This window comes from Centruroides sculpturatus, unplaced genomic scaffold, assembly GCF_000671375.1.
Source record: "Centruroides sculpturatus isolate CEXI.00-Female unplaced genomic scaffold, Cexi_2.0 scaffold132, whole genome shotgun sequence".
NCBI classification, from domain to species: domain Eukaryota; kingdom Metazoa; phylum Arthropoda; class Arachnida; order Scorpiones; family Buthidae; genus Centruroides; species Centruroides sculpturatus.
The window spans coordinates 456,386-473,950 of NW_019384471.1; the positions used below are offsets into that span (position 1 = coordinate 456,386).

The 17,565-nt window shown below is 36.8% G+C and overlaps 1 protein-coding gene and 1 long non-coding RNA gene across 2 annotated transcripts; both read right to left on the reverse strand.

Annotated features, from left to right (window-relative positions):
• Positions 1–6,839: 6,839 nt before the first annotated feature.
• Positions 6,840–7,746, reverse strand: LOC111621172. Its single transcript, XR_002756020.1, has 3 exons — positions 7,693–7,746; positions 7,136–7,377; positions 6,840–7,073 (listed from the first exon to the last, which is right to left on the reverse strand). It is a non-coding gene; the product is annotated as an uncharacterized LOC111621172 (long non-coding RNA).
• A 2,120-nt stretch (positions 7,747–9,866) lies between these two features.
• On the reverse strand, positions 9,867–16,802 carry LOC111621158. Its single transcript, XM_023363226.1, has 8 exons — positions 16,312–16,802; positions 15,573–15,642; positions 15,166–15,243; positions 15,020–15,100; positions 13,306–13,511; positions 13,027–13,096; positions 11,709–11,786; positions 9,867–10,657 (listed from the first exon to the last, which is right to left on the reverse strand). The coding sequence occupies exons 1-8, from the start codon at positions 16,648–16,650 to the stop codon at positions 9,921–9,923; spliced, it is 1,659 nt and encodes a 552-aa protein (XP_023218994.1). The 5' UTR covers positions 16,651–16,802; the 3' UTR covers positions 9,867–9,920.
• Positions 16,803–17,565: the final 763 nt, after the last annotated feature.

The following is a 17,565-nucleotide window of genomic DNA, read 5'->3' on the forward strand; positions in this document are numbered from 1 at the left end:
GTAATATTTCTTTTTCATAAAAAAATATTTACATCTAATTTGTCCCGCATTTTTCGCGTCTCGTCCCCTGGCATTTTGTATTTGTCAAAAAACGATGTTTGTTTACTTTGTCGCGGGAAATTGTGACCTTGAACACATTTCATTGGATGTGAAGTTAGCAGCAAGCATCAAGCGAGCTAACCACGCAGCAATTTTGTCAGTGATTTCGGTAACGTTACTCTGTGGGTACAGTTGTGAAAGAGTGAAGTGATCTCTCCCCTGGTAAGTTTTATTTTGTGATTATTTATCTAAGAACTTTATTTTATTTGTATATTTACTGTTATTTGTGCATAGATTCTCATATTTATTTGTTAATTGTGTACGATAAATACTCTTACGATTATTTCGGTTTTCTAATGAAAAATTATCTCCCCTGTCATATCTCCCCTGCCTTTTAAGATTCCAGGGGAGATATAAAAACGTCAGATCATAGTATTTTTATGGATAACACGTGAACTGTCGTTCCGTAATTTAGTCAATATACATTTTTACTCTTTTAGCCTATCTCATACATTTAATTATGGTATAATATGTCTTTTACAGAATATGTTAGCAAGGAAAAAATGGCACATGAAGAACGCCTAGAAAAAAATCGTGTAGCAGAAAGATTAAGGTACCAATGCATAAAAAATGACCCTGACAAATACGTACTACAAAAACTTAAAGAACATGAAAAGTATCAAAAGAAAAAAGAAAAAGGAATTGTTAAGACTGTGAACCAAATGACCCCCCAAGAACAGCGAAAAGCTAGAAAATTGAGGAGAGAAAAAGCAAAGAATCGTAGATGTCGTTTAGCACTTCAAATCATAAGTAATGAATCCACAACCCTTCCTAGTTCGGATAATGAAGACCCACTGCTACTACCACCTCCTCAGAATGAAGATATTAACAGGCTGCTTGAAAATAAACAGTCTGATAATTTAATAATTATAAAATGAATAAATAAAGTTGATTCTTAAAAAAAAGTCTATTTTCTTTCATAAAGCAATGTTAAAATCTCTCCCCTGTTCATAAAGTGTCCTACCCTGTACACCTAGTCTCTCCCCTGTAATAAGTATCTCCCCTGATCATTCATAAAACAAGATAAAATAAATTGACTGGCCACCTTGCAGATATGCACAAATTAGTTGTTTCAATAAAAATGTTACATAATTAGATTAAATTTCTAACATTTATGTTGTGGCCACATCTCTTAACCAGGAGTACCTCTTAACTTAGAATGACCCATATAACTAAATTGTAATTCTCATTTCATCCCATTTGTCCCGCTTTCTCTCAATGAAAATGTGGTCACTTTAGGTATAAATTCCTCTGAATTCTATAATGAGTACGTATGGCTTGTGAGAAGGTCCCAAGCATCTCATTCAAGCTGTAATTGTACCGTATTATACAGTACTTTAAAAACTGTAAAGAGCTGTATTGTGCAGACGCGAGCGAGCGATAATATGTGGCGAGAAAAGACGAGACGCGATAAATATCAAACCCTGTCAATCAGATATGTGCGAGAACTAGAAATTCGCTGTCGCTAGGGATATTTCTCGCTTCTCGCTTGTGCATGTTGTCCTTTGCGAGAACTATATCGCTCGCTACTAAATTCGCGTCTGCATAGTCGCACCTTCACTTAACAGATCAATGACTTAAACCATTTATACAATTTAAATAAAACTGTTTGAGGCTTTCGTCTCAAACGTCAATTAATTTAATCATTGTAAAATTGAGATAAATAAATTGCTAAATACGTGTTCACTTACCTTTCTAACTTCGAAAATTCCATTTCCGTAGTCGAACTGCAGACAAGACAATTTACCCGCCGTGGCGGGAACTGTAATGTGGAGTGTTGCCAGATACTCAATATAAATTTCCCTAAATTTCAAAATATAGGTATTATTAACTATTAAAAGATAATAGATTTCGTTATTTTATTATTTGTAATTTATAATAATAAACAAATAAAATAATTATCTGCATATTTATTTCATCTAAATTCACTAGTTTTATTTTACTCCTTTCCAACGGCACTAACAGAAATATCATTAGTTGGCCGGATGAACGAGCGGTTAAGGTGGAAGTCTACCGCTCTAGAAAACCCGGGATCGAATCCGACGGGTAGAAAAATCCCAAGGAATTTTTCGGGGATGGTCCTATCGGATATGTCGGCTTTGTCCTCCATTGCGAATATGGCCGAACCCATAATCGGCTTGCTAAAAGAGGACCTCTTAATGCACACAGGGCGGAATGTTAAAAAACAAATGGAGACGGACGGATACGGAGGGTCGGGGTCCGACATATTGTATACATTTCAGTATTTCTGACATTCTATAATATCTGAGATCAGAAAAAGGCAACCCTTTAAAATGATAGATCAAATAAATGTCTGAAGGTATACGCGGGTCAAATTCTTATTTAGTTTTCTACAATTTACATGATTATTTAATAAATGTCATATGAATAGAATCTTGACGTGAGCCAATAAAGAAAAACTAAATCAGTATGTCTCGAAGTTGAAAATAACAAAAAATGGCCATTTCGAGTTATGAAGAGTTCTACATAATATTATGGAGGTACAGTACAAATGAAAAAAGGAAAATTTCTTCAGACTCAAGATACAAAGCAGTAGAATAAACGATGCAATACTGTAATATGTACTTAGGCCCACCAGTGGCCAAGCGCTCTTCGTCCCTGAACACTGGAGTTGTGTCGTGGGTACGCGCTCGCTCGGACGGGCTATAGCCATGTGGAGTTTCTGGGTTTTCTCTACGTCTGTAATGCCTAAATAGGGGCCAGTTTCCCTTAAACAAGGCCTCTCGGAAGGCATCCCCCTAGGCAGATCGCCCAAGTGTTGCGTTGTCATAACTGAAACTGATATGTATTTAAATTATTATTAGAAAAACATAAAGGGTTGTAATAATAATTTAAATAAATATCACGAAGTTAATTATATCGCAAAATTACGCCTCTATGGTACGAGTTTATTCAAAACTCAAGTTTTGCATAATAAATTACACAAATTATAATATTTACAGAAAAATTTAGGTAATTAGCAAATATATCTTTGTTAATGTAAAATACTTCGCGCGTTCATGAAGTGCCGAAGACGAAATTGGCCCACCAGTGGCCGAGTGGATAATAGGCCGATTCCGACTCCGGCAAAATTAAATACCAAGTCATTTTATGGGGGACAGAGGAACTCATAGGGGTATCCTACTCTGAACTCTAAAAGGAGTTCCAGGCATTTACCCTAATACATTTATACGTAGGCTTTTTATCATGCTCCGATGGTCCATAAAAAAACAAGCGTAAATAACAAAATGAATTTATTACCAAAAGTTAGGTACAGACATGGTTACTTTTCGACATAATCACTGTGCAGATTGAGGAATTTGTTATATCTGTGGACGAGCTTTTCCATTCCCTTGTCATAGAATGCTTCCGCCAATGACTCGAAAAGGACCCTAACGTTGTTTTGAAGATCGTCATTAGTCTCGAACCTCTGCCCTCCTAGCCACTTTTCCTGTTCAGGAAAGAGGTGGAAGTCGCTCGGCGTTAAATCGGGGCTATACGCTGAGTGTTTAAAGGTGTTGAAGATTTCCACCTCTTTCCTGAACTGAAAACGTGGCTAGCAGGGCAGTAGTTTGAGACTAATGAATTAATTACGATCTTCAAAACAACGTTGTTAAGGCCATCTCAATTCACTGGCGGCAACATTCTATGACAAGGGAATGGAAAAGCTCTTCCACAGATATGACAAATGCCTCAATCTTCACTGTGATTATGCCGAAAAATAACAATGTATGTTTATACCTAACTTTTGGTCCTAACTTCATTTTGTTATTTACACTTGTCTTTGTTTTATGGGCCATCGGAGCTTGGGAAAAAAACCGCCCTCGTAGTTAATATTTTTAATATTTATTTGTATAAAAAATTAATTTTTAACAAATATTTAATAAGAGGAGAAAGCGGGAGATAAAATTCTACATCTACATATATTCGGCATCATTTGCACTTCAAGTTTACCCTTCCAGAATAGTTAGTTCAATTAAAAAGTGTGCGATCTAGCTACTTCAGCCCCTTGGTCAGAAAAGAAAAATATAAACTCAGATCAATTAGTCTGGCTCATTCAGAAAAATAGAATACTTATTTAGAGCAGGGATAATAAAGGAATGATCCAAAATATTTAAATTCAATTGGGTCAAAATAAATTTACTACTAAACACAAATACTACAAAGAACACTACATATTTAATAAATTGATGTATTTTGTATTTAAAACTAGCAGATGAGCCCGGCATTGCTTGTCCCCCTTCTTCTGAGACTAATTAGAAAATTTTTAGATATCTGCTTACCACACGGATAACGATAATTAAGACTCAATGCAACCACTAACCAGTGCATAGTACCACTAAATGATGAATAAACGTTTTTGTAACTCTTTCTGGGTTCTTCTTCAGGTTTACTGAATTCGAAAAATAAGCTAGATTTTCCAGAATCATTCATAAATATAAATTCAAACATAAAATCGAACATTAAGACAAAAAATTCGAATAAAGCAAACTTATGCGCATGCGCTCTTCATGTCAACTTTATATATTAAATGCTCGTATACACACGCGCCATTTATCGTAGGATAAATGTACTATGCCAGAAACTTTCGCGGGAGTGTATTAAACAACTCCCCAAAGTTTCATGGCAATCGGATAAATGATGTAGTAATGCATGAAGGACAGACGTACATTCATTTTTATATATGTAGATGAAATTATGTTATCTTAATGTAATTTTATATTAATGGAAAATTTTGCAAATATCACAGTGTACAGTACTTAATGCTGTTAACTGTATTTATAAGTAAATTTAAAATGTCGGAGTCGGAGTCGGGAAAAAATGTGTCGACTCCGACTCCGACTCCACAGCCCAGGTCTAAATTAAATCGAAGACGAAGTTGAAAATGGCTGCCACGAACAAATAACTCCTGTGTAAATCAAGGTGACCAATCGTCTTCCTTTAGGGAGGACGGTCCTCCTTTTTTAAGTTCTGTCCTCCGTCGAAAAGTGTCCTCCTTTTTGATATTTAAAGAGTAATCTGTAAATCTCCGTATTCGATCAATGCCGAACCGATCCGTTGCGTGTGATGTGATATGACGTGTGTTGTATTTAACATGATAATTCATCAAGGCTCTGTACAGTGCGACGAGATGCAATTATGAGACGCATGCTCTTCGCACGGGAGACTTTGAGAGAGAGAGAGCGCGCAAATGGCTTTGTTATCGAAACACGACATGGCACCTATGCATGCAGTAGAGATTATTATAGTGTATTATTGTTGCAATGAATAAAATGTTTTTTATTTACGATATTTTTTCTTTCAATTTATTAGTGTCCTCCTTTTCATTGTAAAAAAAGTTGGTCATCTTACTATAAATACAATTTAATATAATTTTGTGAGAAAATTAGTATTCTCCGATTAAAATAATAAAACAAAGCACGAAAATAAACTTTATCCGCCTCGGTATTCGATAAAGAGGAGATTAGAGCTTAGAGACTTTAGACTGGTACTTAGCTCGATTCGGGCACGAAGTCATTGCGATTTTTTAAACAAGCACGCGCAGATTACGTCACTTTCTTTTTCGCTGTAGTGTGACTTCAAATACTGTAAAACGAGACGGCCAGACGGTCGGAACGGTTAAAATGGTAGCTTATCGTTCTGGGGACCCAAGATCGAATGTAGACAAGTCGAAGAAATCCCAAGAATTCTTCGGGGTGGTGAGTTCGAATATTCGGAAACTTACTTTTATGGGGAATGAATCCGGACGGATTGACAGAATCCTAGAAATCTTTCGGTCTGCGTCATTCGAATATTCGGATCCATTCACTTGGCAGTTCCATTCTGGGACTGGACGAACCCATGCTGGTCTTGCTACAAAAGACCCTTTTAGTGCTCTCAGCCAGTGGTGATATTCAGCGGGTTCGCACATGTTCGGCCGAACCGTTGTTAACATTTTCAACGTTTTCCGAACCTTGTTAAACACACGAAACATTTCTCAGTGGTTTTGTTTCTTTTAAAAAATATATTAAAATATACGTATTATACTCTGTAACACTACTAAACTACAGCCTTATACCCCGTTCGCCTTGGTGCGACCTCCCTCGACCGTTTCAATCTCGACTGAAACGAGGGTCAATCGCGATCGACTAAAGAGAGTTCTTGAAACTAGAACCAGTCATAAGAGAGATTCCACAATCCCACGCGCGCGAGAAAGTATAAGATGGCTGCGGAACACGTGTCGGGCTATCGACAGCAAAATAAAAAAGATATTGTATTTCGAGAGACGATGACATCTGCCTATTATTAGATATATCGCAAGAAAAAGTATTGTATTTATTTCTTACCAAAACTTCCATTTTGTTTGTCTGTGTTCGTCACTTACCGCGTAGTTATGTCAGTTTTATCATCGGGTGTAATATCCGGGTTCTTCTCAAGTTGACTGCTCACAGGTAGTCAGTCAACTCGAGAAAAAAATTGTTAAGGAAAAATTTTCTGTTAGAGAACCCTTTGTTAAATATTTCGAATATCACTACTGCTCTCAGCAATGTCGTAGAGTCGGAGTCCATAAAATTCTTTCGACTTCGGCGACTCCGACTTCGAAGTTTACTATTGATAAAATGTGAAGTAAGAAAAATAGTTTTTAATTACTTAGTATAAAGTCAACATACCTTAATACTGAGACAGCCCATTTATTCTGCTGAACAAACGTTTTNGTATTGTATTTATTTCTAACCAAAACTTCCATTTTGTTTGTCGGTGTTCGTGACTTACCGCGTAGTTATGTCAGTTTTATCATCGCGTGTAATATCCGGGTTCTTCTCAAGTTGACTGCTCACAGGCAGTCAGTCAACTCGAAAAAAAAATTAAGGAAAAATTTTCTGTTAGAAAACCCTTTGTTAAATATTTCGAATATCACCACTGCTCTCAGCAATGTAGTGGAGTCGGAGTCCATAAAATTCTTTCGACTTCGGCGACTCCGACTTCGAAGTTTACTATTGATAAAATGTGAAGTAAGAAAAATAGTTTTTAATTACTTAGTATAAAGTCAACATACCTTAATACTGAGACAGCCCATTTATTCTGCTGAACAAACGTTTTCAACCCATTCTATGGGCCATCCTCAGGTCAAAGACGTTCGAATCAATAACTTTTCGAATAACACGTTCAAATTTTAAACTTACATTAGATAAATATTGAAAACCGAATTCACTTATCAACCATGTTCTGTTCCACTGTGCTGATAGTCTTTATCGCCATCTTGACGTCTTATTTCACGTTTTACATCTTTCTTGACAGCTGAAAAATGCCAAATGAATGTATGTACAGTAGAGCCTCGATTATCCGACTCAATTGGGGACTGGGGTTGATCGGATAATTGAAAAGTGGAATAACCGAAAAGTATGAAAAAATCTATTATTAGTGTAGTATATTATTATATCCCATGTAATTAGTATATTAGTATATCGCTATTAACCTACTTCGCGTTGAATTTTCCTCCATGTTAAGCCTATCAAATTTTTTTAAAAAACTAGCTGCAAGAACCCGCTTCGCTGGGTTTTTAAAAAGTAACGATATTGAAAATTAAGATAATTACATTATAGCCAATCTTACCCGTTTTCACAGAATACAAGAATTAGGTCCCCCGTTTCCACACTAATTAGAGAATTTTTACGTCCAGTCAAACGAACTATTTTCAGTTTGATCAATTTTTTGGAACGTTTACAATCGTTCTATAATCGAACCAATTCGAATTTAAAACGGTTCGAACATTTTTAAAATCTAAATAGAAAATCTTCGAAGTCAACCACTTTAAGCCTCCATATCTCCCGCACTCTTATAGCTATCGAGACGCAACCACCATAGTACGAATGGAGACTTGGGGACTTGGGGCTACTACCACATACAAACACCATTCATGTGTGATGTGTAGTTTTGGCTGAAAAGTGAAATAGAGGGACACACACGTCCATTTATATATATAGAGGAGTAGGTGGTATTATGGAACCCCAATTACATTTTAGTGAATTGTAAACAAGGTATCATAACTACACCCACATTTTTTGTGCAAAAAGTACTTGTAACTATTAAACTAAATGTTCCTAATTGGATTTTTCGCTAGTGTAACTATAAGTATGGTTTTTGAAGGCTTTTGTACAAAAAGTCAGAAAGTAGGCTTAGAGAAAATCGGGTGGTAATATGGAACCTTACTGTATATTTTCAAAAAATGCTTTAATGTAGCCAAAAACAAATAGGAAAGTACAAAAAATGTTAAATAATTACAAAATTATTTACTCCAATGTATTTTATCGCAAAAATGCTTTTATAATAGAAAAATATGACCTCCATCAACAATATATATTCCAGCAGCTCTTTTTCGATATTCTCAGGAAGAATTGGCTTTCTACCTAGTGTCTTTTTCACAAATTGCTCTGGAGGAATGTCTGCTTGCAAATAGAAAGTTCGGAGGAGTTGAGTTCCATATTACTGTAAAAGCACCAATGGGGTCCGTATTTCACGCATCGCCATCTCGAATTAACTTATGTCTGTCAAGACCAAAATTTAAAAAACGTGAACATCACACAGATTAATATGTACCCCTAAGTCTCTGGAACGGAATACATGCACCAGTGAACCTACAACTACACGATTTATATTTTAAAAATAATTAAATTCACTTAGCATTCAAAACTTGCGAATTTTGAAAAAAACAAATTTGCTGATTAAATACGGACAACCGTTTAACTGAAGTAAAACGGGTTTTCCCCTTGCTATGGATGTCTGCCTAGTTCAGTTCAGCCACATTCCGCTACAGTTCGCCTTTATTATCAGTTCGAAATGGGGTGGTTCCATAATACCCGCAGTGTTCCATAATACCACCTTCTCCTCTATATATACTGTATATATATATATAGATAATAATTGTCGCTATTGTATCGTTAAAAATTAAAAAATTAAACCTCGTTTAAATACTGGCTCCCTTTCATGGTCGATCCAGTGTTACCAGCTAAAACACGTAAAAATAATATTAAAGTAGCCAAGACATAGCCAAATATTGTAGCGCCACATCACTAGCGGACATTTAAATTTGCTGACTAGAATGCGCTCGGTTAACCGAGGTGACGGTTAATCGGGGGGTCGGATAATCGATGCTCTACTGTATTTAAAAAACCCAAACGACTGAGTACAGGAAATGCAAAATAACTTTCATTCAATAACGTTGTTGGTCAATTTAAAATCGTTCTGAGATTATAGCGAATAGAAATCAACGTTATACGAGTCTAACGACTTGACCTTGTGCATCATTAGTTTAACATGTTTTACTTTGGATATCGATTGTCTTTTTGACTAATTAATTTTTTCATCTTCCTTCTATTCATTTCCAATTATTTATTACAGAGAATAGGTAATTTCCTACTAAAGTATAAGGGAATAATTTAACTAATAAAAGTGGAATTCTTTCGACTATTAAGATGTGTGTTTCTTTATGTAATCGCAACTTTTTCCAAGGCAAATTTGTTTTTTTTTATTCCCATTTGTTTTTTGATTATCAGCGTCAATTTTAGTATGACTTTTTATACAGAAATTTTACGTAAAAATATTCGGATATTCAGTGGAATCTTTATTATAAAAGAAATCGTAGTGTGACATTCTAACAAAAGGTAAGGTCGGAGTCGGCCCAAAAGAATTTTCAAAAGAAAATGAATTTGAAGTCTGATATTAATTACAATTTATTAGAATCATTTTCTAGTGACAAATTTTAAAATATGCAAATGATATTAAGGAAATTACTTGTAAATATTTAATCAAAATAACAGAAATTTCAATTGAAATGATTAACATTAATTAGAACAATTAAAATATAATTTGTATCTCATGAATATGTTTTCGTCATAAACATAAAGATATTGACTTCTATAATTGTAAGAGAAGAGATAACGGTAACGAGCGAATTTATTGGGGTGGAAATTTATAGAAACGTTTCGATTGTCTCTGGAGAAGAAATCCGATAACAAAGTAATCTGGTCTTCCTGCTCTGAGACGCAGTAAATTCTTCCAGATGCAACGAAAAACCTGTATAAGTAGCAATTGGCGGGAACGATCTGCTTCGACAAAATGGCCATACTCTTCGGATCGATCCTCAACACTACGTATGCGCTATTTCGAGTGTAGTAGCAAGTCCAGACTCCATATTCGTCCGCGTAAAAGAAGATCAGGTTGTCGTTGAAAAAGTAACCGTCGTCCAGCTCTTTCACCTTCGACGTTTCGTTTGTCTTCAAATTGTATTTGGCGATTCTTTTTTCTTCCTTGTATTCGCTGAAGAAACTTCCGTTGTATAAGAAGCCGTATTTATAAAATTCGTCCGGTAATGTGCCACGACTGACGATTTCGTATTGGCCAGATGTTTTGAATCTGTATTCTGTTATATTGGGTGTGAGAAATTCTTTTATCCAAACGCTAAATTCGTTTTCGGAATCGTTTCCGAACGGATCGGTGGTCAAAAGAAAAGATCTACCCCGAACCTCATCAGGTATTTTGAAAAAAGATCCTTCTTCTTCGATTTTCTCCAGGACACAGTCTGTTAATAGAAAGACAATGCAATTAATTCGTAAATTATGATATTGCTCTCGGTTATAAGCCAGAAGTTAATCGGTTATATATCAGTTAGGCGGAGGAATTGGTTATTTGTATATGGTAATTTGTATATGGAATTGTGGGAGATGCCTCCCGGGAGGAATTTCTTTCGGGAAGCCGTAGTTAGGTTTTACAAATTTGAAAAAAATTCCGTAAAACGTCACTTGGCCGGTCGGCTGGCCAGGCTCGAACCCGCGACCAACTCTTTGTCTTTAGTATCGGGGTTAATGTTATTGCGTAGTCGCTTGTCCTCGGAAGAGCCGACCGAAGCTTTTTGCTTGACCATACGAAATTACCTGCGAGGAGCAGTGGGAAATGCCTTTCGGAAAATCTTTTAAGGGTAACTGACCTCTATTTAGGCGTTAGAGACGTGGAGAAAACCCGGAAAACGCCATGTGGGAAGTCTGTCCTGGCGAGGAACGAATCCACGACCGTACTACCAGGAAACAGAACCATTTGGCCACTGATGGAGCCACGATCAATTATTAGTGTTTGGTGGTTTTTATCCACTCGGCTATTGGGGGCGTAACGCGAAGGGATGCGCGTTGTAGCGTTTACTTTTCTATATGTTACATGTAACAGAAGGAAATCGATCCAAAAATGACCCCGAAAGATTTTACATTTTTGTACTCGGGGACATTGAAACGTCAATTAATGCAAAGATAAACCTCGATTTTTTTTCTGTATGTATGGATGCGTATGGGAGCGCAAAATTTTGTTCATTCGATTTAAAGCTTAATTAATAACTCCCGTGCCTTTGATCAAAATTTTTTGAAATTTTGTAGAGAGGTTTCTGTAATAGAGGAATCGATGATGTTAAATTTTGGTAGTTAAAGGTCGAGGGGGTGGGAGATAGAGGGAAGTCACGTTATGACAACGTTCCATTAATTTTATAAATAACTTGATTATTTTAAAAATGGCCATTAGGATATTACGAAAACGCATTAGACTGTTATTAAAACATCAAAAGCAGCATTAGACAATGAATTATTTACCTTTCGGTTTACTGTCATCAGAAGGAATGTTTATTTCTGGGAATCTTGAAATAACTTGTCTCGATCCCTCTTTCTGACCTGAAAAAATAATTATTGTTTCTATTTAAGAGAAAATATGAAGCACAAACTCGTTTACGTTTAAGAACAAAAATATCTTTCGTATTCAAATGTTGTGCAGTCAAATTTATTTATTTTTTTTTATTCAGAATTTTCCAAAATAATAATAATAATAAAGAATAGAAGAAAAATACAAATAATTGCATTGATACAAATTACAAATATTTTTTTTTAAATTGATGTTTCGAGCCGTTTATTGTAACTGCGTGCTTCTTAAAGCATTTCGGTATTAACTTACTGAAAAACAGAAGAACATCGTCCATTAATTACGTGTACAATTTTTGAGCCATTTTTGATCCCGTCCTTTTCTATTTTGTACAGTACCTGATGTACTTTTGGCAAAACCCCTCCCCTGGATCGAATCCACACGGCTCGAAAAACCCATTAAATTTTTCTAGGGAGATCCGTTTGGATATGTCGAATCTCATTCACTATCTGGCCTCCTCATTATGAGCTTATAATGGGCATGCAAAAATGTCTTTTCCATTATGGGTTTGGCCAAGCCTACAAGGACCCACCAGTGGCCAAACGGTCTTCGTACTCTGAACATTGGGAGTTCGGTCGTGAACACGGGGTTCGTGCTTCGCTCGGACGGGCTGAACACGTGCAGCTTTCCGGGTTTTCTCCACGTCAACAACGCCTAAATAAGGGCTAGTTTTCCTTAAAAAGACCCCCCGGAAGGCATCTCCCCTATGCAGATCGCCCAGGTGTTGTATTGCCATAACTTAACAAACAAACAAACCAAGCATACAATAGTGCCCTTTTAGACGAAGAGTTAAAAATCTCTCCCCTTTAATTACGTGTACGATAATTTGTTAATCCCTGAAAATAAAGAAACAACTAAAAAGTACTGCAAATATTTCATAATTGATAGTTCATTCACGCAACGAGTAAGTAGGCTTACAAAATAAATTCATACGTTCCCTTATACTAGTTAAAAAGTCTACGTAGTCTCCTCCCCGTCGTTAAAACGATATACTTTTATCAATCTTCATCCCTCCTTTTAACTCGACACGTAATTAGTGGACGGTCCCTATAAAAAGTACAGTAGAGTCTCTGTAATACAACATGTATCGGACTGACGGGAGTCGGATTACTGGACATGTCGGACTGGAGAGCGAAAGACAACAGAGACTCTACTATAAATCGATTTAATTCATTAACTCGATCGTAATTTACATATTACAATAAGTAAGAATACCTTCTTGTCTTTGATTGAATCCCTTACACAAGTCGACTGTTTGTAGAACGTATTTCTTAAGGAAAGATTTCTAAAATTACAATGAAAAATTGTTTTTAAATAAAATGCGAATGCATCTTATACATGTAAATCATAAATATAAAAGTCTACATTAAGAATTGTAATTCGAATGTCCGCATTCGAAACCAAAACTCCAGTTTGAGTCATAAGTAATAAGCCTTTGTATACTTGAGTAAAACTAATGTTAATTGGTTAATAAAATATTTTTAATACAATTACCTCGACACAGAAATTACCAGTGAGCGAATAAGTCCCGTGCACCTTTATCGCTTGTGGAAAAGCTGTGATTTCGCAATCATTTGCAATTTCACTTGTTTTATTCGACTTGTTTTGCACAATCTCTTTGAAGGAGTTAAACAGATTCTCTAATCTCTCGATTTCATCACGGTAAAGACGTGACAGTTCTTTAATCAATTCCGCGCAATCTGTAAGAAGAGAGGAATTCTCAAAAACACTTATTAATTCGAGATTAAAATGATTAGTAAAGGTAATAAAAGTTCGAAATTGTGATTGGCATTTGCTATGAAAGCTTTCATTTATGATTTTTAATTTAACTACTCACAGAAGAGCAACCACAGACATTATATTGTGTGTGAGTTCTCTTATGAGGAAGCTCGACTGAAGCTCCTCCTCGATCGGAGGAGGCTCAGTCGAGATTCCTCATAGAGGAAGAGACTGGACTGAACCTCCTCCTCCTCCTCCTGATTCTTATTAGTAATTCGATTCATTAGGGTGGAAGCTTACTGCTCTAGAACAAAGTGTTCTTTAACCAAAAATTTCGTACACTAGCACGAAATACTATTCCTACTTTTGCCGATCTTCTGATGTAAAAAAAGTTGAAGAACACTGCTCTGAAGGATCCAGGATCGAGTTTGGATGGGTCAAAACCCCTAGAAATTTCTCTTCGGGGTGATCCATCCGAATACGTCTACTCTCTTCCCTCATCACCCTACTGTGAGCCTACCAAACTCGTAATGCATTTACTTCAGTGGCGTAGCGTAGTAGGGGCGGCAGGGGCGGCACTTTTAGGGGCGGCAAAATTTCGCAATAAATAATAATATCTTGTAAAAATTTGAACCATTTCAATTCATATTTTTGTCGCACCTACGATTCGGACCGATTGAAGTGAGTACGGAATTTTTCATTATTTATGACGAAATTGAATTTTAGTCTTTTAAATTGAGATACCTAAATAAGAGGGCGGTAGTGTTACCACCCGGACAGTCCGGGAATCGACTCACTGTCTTGGGTGAACTATTAATTTTGTCCGGGTATATCGTGTCCAATCTGTTGACCTTAGCGGCCTGAGGCCGAGCGGTCAAGGTGGCAGCCTACCACCCTGGGGACCAGGACTCGAATCTGAACGGGTCTAAAAATCCCCAGGAATTTTTCGGGGGTGGTCCGTTCGGATATGTCGGGCCCCTCCCCTCACCTCCCGGCAGCCCCATTGTGGGCCTGGCCGAACTCATAATGGGCTTGCAAAAAGAGGCCCTCTTAGTGCCCACAGGGCGTAAAGCGTTAAAAAAAACCTGTTAACCTTTTTTTTTTTTCTTGTACGATTCGTATTCGTACACGTCTCCAATATCCAATAGACCTAAATCATCTGTAGTTGATTTTCTTAATTTAGGTTACTTACGTTACTCCTACTCAAGTCTCCCTAACCCCTAGTATCTATAACTGATTTAGAATTGTTATTCTTTTGCCGTTTTTTTTTGGCTTTGCAAATTGTCTTTGGGCTTGGTTCGGGACTTTTTTTTGGACCAACCTTCCTTTGTTTTCGGGTTCGGGGTTTTTTAAAGGTTGGCACCACTAAAGGGCGGCGAAATTTTCCTTCGCCCCGGATCCACTGACATCCACGCTACGCCAGTGACTTACTTGAAATGCCATTTTAGTGCCCACAGGACGGAAAGAATTTAAGAAAGACCCTATTTACCTGATTTACTCCAGGTTCCTATTTTGTCTTTGTTTTTTGATATCCAACCTCTGTCAGAAATTATTGAATTCACCAGTTTCTCTGAAAGCAAACATTGAATCGTTTATCGAAAACCGAAATATTGAAAACCGAATTCACTTATCTACCATATTCTGTTTCACTGTGCTGATAGTCTTTTTCGCCATCTTGACGTCTTATTTCACGTTTTACATCTTTCTTGACAGCTGAAAAATGCCAAATAAATGTATAGGCCCTACATTTAAAAAACCCAAACGTCTGAGTACAGGAAATGCAAAATAGCTTTCATTCAATAACGTTGTTGGTCATTTTAAAATCGTTCTGAGATTATAGCGAATAGAAATCAACGTTACACGAGTACAACTTGACCTTCTAGTTCATCATTAGTTTAAGTTAATTGCAATTAAGAATGGCGATAAACGTTAATGCCGAATAAAGAATTATTTTGATTTCCTGGACTTAGTCATTCAACTTTTTTAAACTACATCTACATCTTACGAAAATCATGCATATTAATTTCGTAATTATAGAATACCTCGTAGTCGTAGAGTTTCGTTTACACTGTAATTAGCCACCCGCCGAAAATAGTTTTCGAGTGTAGATTCCTAGAATTGTTATACAGTTACTATTAATAATTAATATACAAGGCTTGTCCGTTAAGTCAGGCAGTACAAATTTCTACGTCAATTTGGTGTCAGTTTTTTAATTGAATCCTCGATATTGGCCGAGCGGTTAAGGTAGCAGCCTACTGCTCTGGAGGACCCAGAATCGGATCCGGACGGATACATCGGGCCCCGTTCCTTCTCAGCCGGCTGGCCTATTGTGGGTTTACTAAAAATGGCCTTCTTGGCGTCACTGGATGGAAAGAGTTTGAAGTCCTTGATCACTGTAAACCTTTAGAGATGACGTCAGGTCGACGTAGAATTTTATACTAACCGAGCCCAACCAGGCTCATCAATGGCAGAGAGTGGATAAAACCATCGAGCACTCGAACACTGGTATTCGGTTGCGGGTTCGCACTTGGCCAATGCGTGAAGTTTTCTGGGATTTCTTCTGGAGTTTTCCATAAAAAGTCTTCCCGGAAGATTTTCTATGGGAAACTGGTTCCTGTTGAGGTGTTACTAACGTAAAGAAAACCCAGAAAACTCCACGTGATCAGCGCATTGGCCAGGCTCGAATTCGCAACTGACTACCAGTGTTCGGTAGTTTTAACCACTCGGCCACTAATGGGCGCTTATAATATAATTAATTAAGTTAATATTAAGCGTAATTACCTTTATGCAATACCTGTCAGTTAACAATACACTATCAGAAAACTGATCCTTTTCGGTTTCTATATAAATCTTGATTTGGCATCGGCTCTGCTGATTTGACGATCTTTTGTTCAGTCTATCTCGCCACATCTCGTGAAAAGTATTAAAACGATCTTCTAATTTTCTAACGCCATTTTCGTAAGCTCTTAGTTGCAAGTTAACCGAGCCGGAACAAATAGAATTAGATGAATAATTAAGATATAAGTACGAATTAAATACCGATATCCCTATTAATAAAACTATTAAACAGTAAATAATTCTAACGTGAAGTCGAGAAGTTATTACAGAAGAATCGTCCATTTTGTCCGTGAAACGACGAGAAAAATTGGAGTTTGCTTATTGGTTTTCGAGGTGTAGCTGATCGAGAGTTCTTATATAACAAGCAGGAAGATTGAACTTTCGTTTCTTGTTAAGTACTTATCTCTTAATAAATATAAATACATCTGTCGTCGGTTGATGGGTATCTGTCTGGTGTTTTTTTTACAACTTTAAGTGTTTCTGAGAATTTCAAAGCGAAACTAATTAATTTATTTCCTTGTTTTAACATCACACTCCTTACATTTTAACATTAATAATTTGTTATATTCAATTTTCTATTCTTCCTAGAGTGTCGGCGTTTTAAAAAAGAGATTATCAATCGGGGGTGCCTAGTCTCCGGTAACAACACGAATGTGTTGGGAAGGTCGCGTGTTACGAACTCATTCGGTAAATCGTCTCACCGATCGATTTGGTATCACGTGATACTCCCTGTGTTCATAAATTCGCCGATGTATTTTACTGGAAGCGTTTCTAATTTGCACCGGTGTGGCATCGAACTCGCCAATCTGTAAAGCTGATGCCCAGATGGCATATACCAAGAAAAGCGTGCTTTTGACACGTGAAGAATTTTCTGTAGAAATTTGGATAAAACTTCCAAATAAGTAACTCCTCCTCACTTTCAAAACTTTCTGTGTTTCTTATATAATCTGCAATTTATGCGCTACAAAATACGACTGTTTGTATTCTAAGAGTCAGCCATGTTTATCACGCTCCTGTTCCTATTCTCCCTTTCATGGATGCTCATCGCAACGTCACTTGGATTCACGGATGAATTTAGTAACACCACGGATTCTCACCACATTCGTGTTGCTGTTCAAGTAACTCGAGACTTGGCACCTTAAACGTTTGCAATCCGAAGAGTTCACACGATAAGGGTGTCGAAAAATGGCTGTGGTT

Bases quoted from the DNA above. Each gene is read 5' to 3' on its own strand.
- LOC111621158 (XM_023363226.1), bottom strand. From the start codon at position 16,650: ATGGACGATTCTTCTGTAATAACTTCTCGACTTCACGTTAGAATTATT. The intron at 15,244-15,572 runs GTATTCTATAAT...GGCATTTTTCAG, and splicing joins CGAAACTCTACGACTACGAG to CTGTCAAGAAAGATGTAAAA. The intron at 10,658-11,708 runs GTAAATAATTCA...TTCTATTAACAG, and splicing joins TGATGACAGTAAACCGAAAG to ACTGTGTCCTGGAGAAAATC.